This window comes from Monoraphidium neglectum (assembly GCF_000611645.1).
Source record: "Monoraphidium neglectum strain SAG 48.87 unplaced genomic scaffold scaffold06290, whole genome shotgun sequence".
NCBI lineage: Eukaryota > Viridiplantae > Chlorophyta > Chlorophyceae > Sphaeropleales > Selenastraceae > Monoraphidium > Monoraphidium neglectum.
This window is the reverse complement of record NW_014007348.1, coordinates 1-2353: the sequence shown is the minus strand read 5'-3', so window position 1 is coordinate 2353 and position 2353 is coordinate 1. Positions and strand designations below refer to the sequence as shown.

Sequence of the window (2353 nt, the reverse complement as noted above, 5' to 3'; positions counted from 1 at the left end):
ACCCCAGCCCCTCCCCACGTGCACAAAGGGTTCAGTGTTGATGGAGAATTCGTCGATCCCCGAACCCGAATCATCGAACCCTCAAACCTAGCCCCTGCCCTCCCAGCCACACCCCACCCGCATGCATAACAGCACATAGTAGTCGATCCCTGCCTCAAAACCAAAACCCCACATTCAAATTCTCAACCCTGAACCCAGCCCGCCCCACCTGCACGAAGGACAGTGCATAGTAGTCCACCCCGACCTCGACCCCAAACTTGAGGTCGAGCCAGTCCTTGTCGGTGACGGCGGGGAGGGTGGCGCTCTTGCCGCGCACGTTGAGGTGGCGGCGGGACTGCATCACCCCGGGGTCGACGACCTCGCACTGTGCGCGAGAGAGAGAGTGTGTGTGGGAGTGTGTGCTTGTGTGTGTGGGTGTGGATGTGTGCGAGTGTTTATGTGTGTGTGTATGTGGGTGTGTGTGCATGTGCGTGTTTGTTTGTGATTGCATGCGCATGTTCATTTGCAGGTTGTCAAGTGAGAGTGTGGGGTGTGAAGTGGTGGGTGGGTTGTGAAGCGGTGGGTGGGGTGCGTGTGGGCTGGGCTGGGGCTACGAGGGTTTGTGCTAAGGAGGAATGGGTGATGAGAGATGCGACGGCCTGCGACCCTGGATGCAGCCAAAGCACCATGCTCCAAATCGAAACCCAAGACCCTGTGGCCCCGGTCCTCCCCTGAGCTTTGCGTCCGCCCGCCAGCTCCCGCTCCCGTAGCCCCCCCCTCGACACCCCCATACAACCCCTTGTAGGCACCCACACACTCCTCTACGCTCGCCTGGCCCACCACCCCCTCACACACACCGCCAGTCCCCCCCTCCCCCCCAAAAAAAAGAAAAAACCAAAAAGCCCAGGCCCCGCACCTCCACATCCGGCCCGCTCTTGCCGACCACCTTAAAGCTGATTATGCCGCCATCCACCAGCAGCACGTCCCCCACACTCACGTCTTCAATGATCATGTGGGGGCCGGGGGGGAGCGGGCGGCAGGTGTGTGTACAGAGGAAGCGGAGGGGCGCGGGCGTGCGGGACGAGAAGGGCAGGGAAGAGAGGGAGGGAAGGGAGGAGGGGGCCGAGGCTGGCTGGCAGGGAGCGTGATGGCAGGGATGGGGGCCTGCGGCCGTGCACCCCTGCCCTCCTGCCACACATGACCCATGGGCCACACACAACATGCACGTCACCCATGTCAAACCACACACACTCAGACACACAAATGCGCACGACCATACACATGCCCTGTCACGAACATACGCGTACACATACAAAAAAAACACACACACACACACGAGAACACACGAACACCCCAACATGCGAGCCGACCCTCTTCAGACGCTACCTTCCCCCCCTTGCTACACCCCACCCTGTATGAAGTCGTCATAGTTTACGCTGATGCGGCCCCCCTTGCCGGTCGCGCCCTCCTCAATAGTGAAAGTGTACCGCTGTCCCGCCTCCATCGCAATGGGCTCCGCCAGGTCACCGCTGCGCACCTCTGGACCCTGGGGGTCGGGGTGTCATATGGGAGGGGAGGTCATGAGGGGGGGGCGCTGGGGTGCAGGTGTGCAGGTGTGTGTATATGTGTGTGTGTGTGTGTGTGTGTGTGTGTGTGTGCGCGCGTGTGTGTGTATGCGAGTGCGTCTGAGGAAGCAAGGGAGCATGCATGTGCGTGTGTATTTGCATGCAAACGCGTGCGGTGCATTAGCTTGCGCTCGTGTGTGTGAAAGCAGTTGGGTCCAGTCAGCATCGATTTGCACGCATGCTGCGTCATTTGCCAGAAGGGCTGGCACAGGCGTGAGACACACACCCCAGAAAGGGTGAGGGGGTATCCCTCTGCTGACCCTGCCCACCTTGGTGTCCAGCATTGTGGCCACCACCCCGCGGCCGGTAGCATTGTACTCTTTTACCTGCCGGGATTTTGGGGGGTGAATTGGGTGGGAGCACGCGGACAGCCTTCCGAGGGGTTCCAGGGGGTTTCTGGGAGGTTGGGGGGGGGCGCGGAGCCCCACCTCGGGCCGCCCCACCCGCGCGGTCCGGCAGGCGCTGCGCGCGCCGCGCTGTGCGCGAGCCCGATCGCCCGGGCCTGTCGGGGCTTCGGCCCCAAGCATTGCGGGTCTCTCCACCAGCAGCCAGGAACCGCGCGTCCCCGTCATCTCGCGCCAGTTGCGAGGGCCGCGCGCAGGGAACCCTGCCCCCGAAAAGCAAAAGGGGGCGCGGCTGATGGTGATCTGCCATCACGTACTCTTCTTGGGCCGACCCACCAGATCGACCACGGCGCGGTGGCTGTCGTGCGTGCCGTGGCTCATGTTCAGACGCGCCACGTTCATGCC

The 2353-nt window shown here is 62.5% G+C and overlaps 1 protein-coding gene across 1 annotated transcript; it reads right to left on the bottom strand.

Moving 5' to 3' along the window:
- Positions 1 to 1389: 1389 nt before the first annotated feature.
- MNEG_16368 (pyruvate kinase) lies at positions 1390 to 2329 on the bottom strand (the record flags this gene model as incomplete). The annotated part of the gene is made up of 3 exons (XM_014035162.1): positions 1390 to 1525; positions 1874 to 1930; positions 2285 to 2329. Coding segments are annotated over 3 exons (238 nt in total), but the record flags the coding sequence as incomplete, so codon positions are not given.
- Positions 2330 to 2353: the final 24 nt, after the last annotated feature.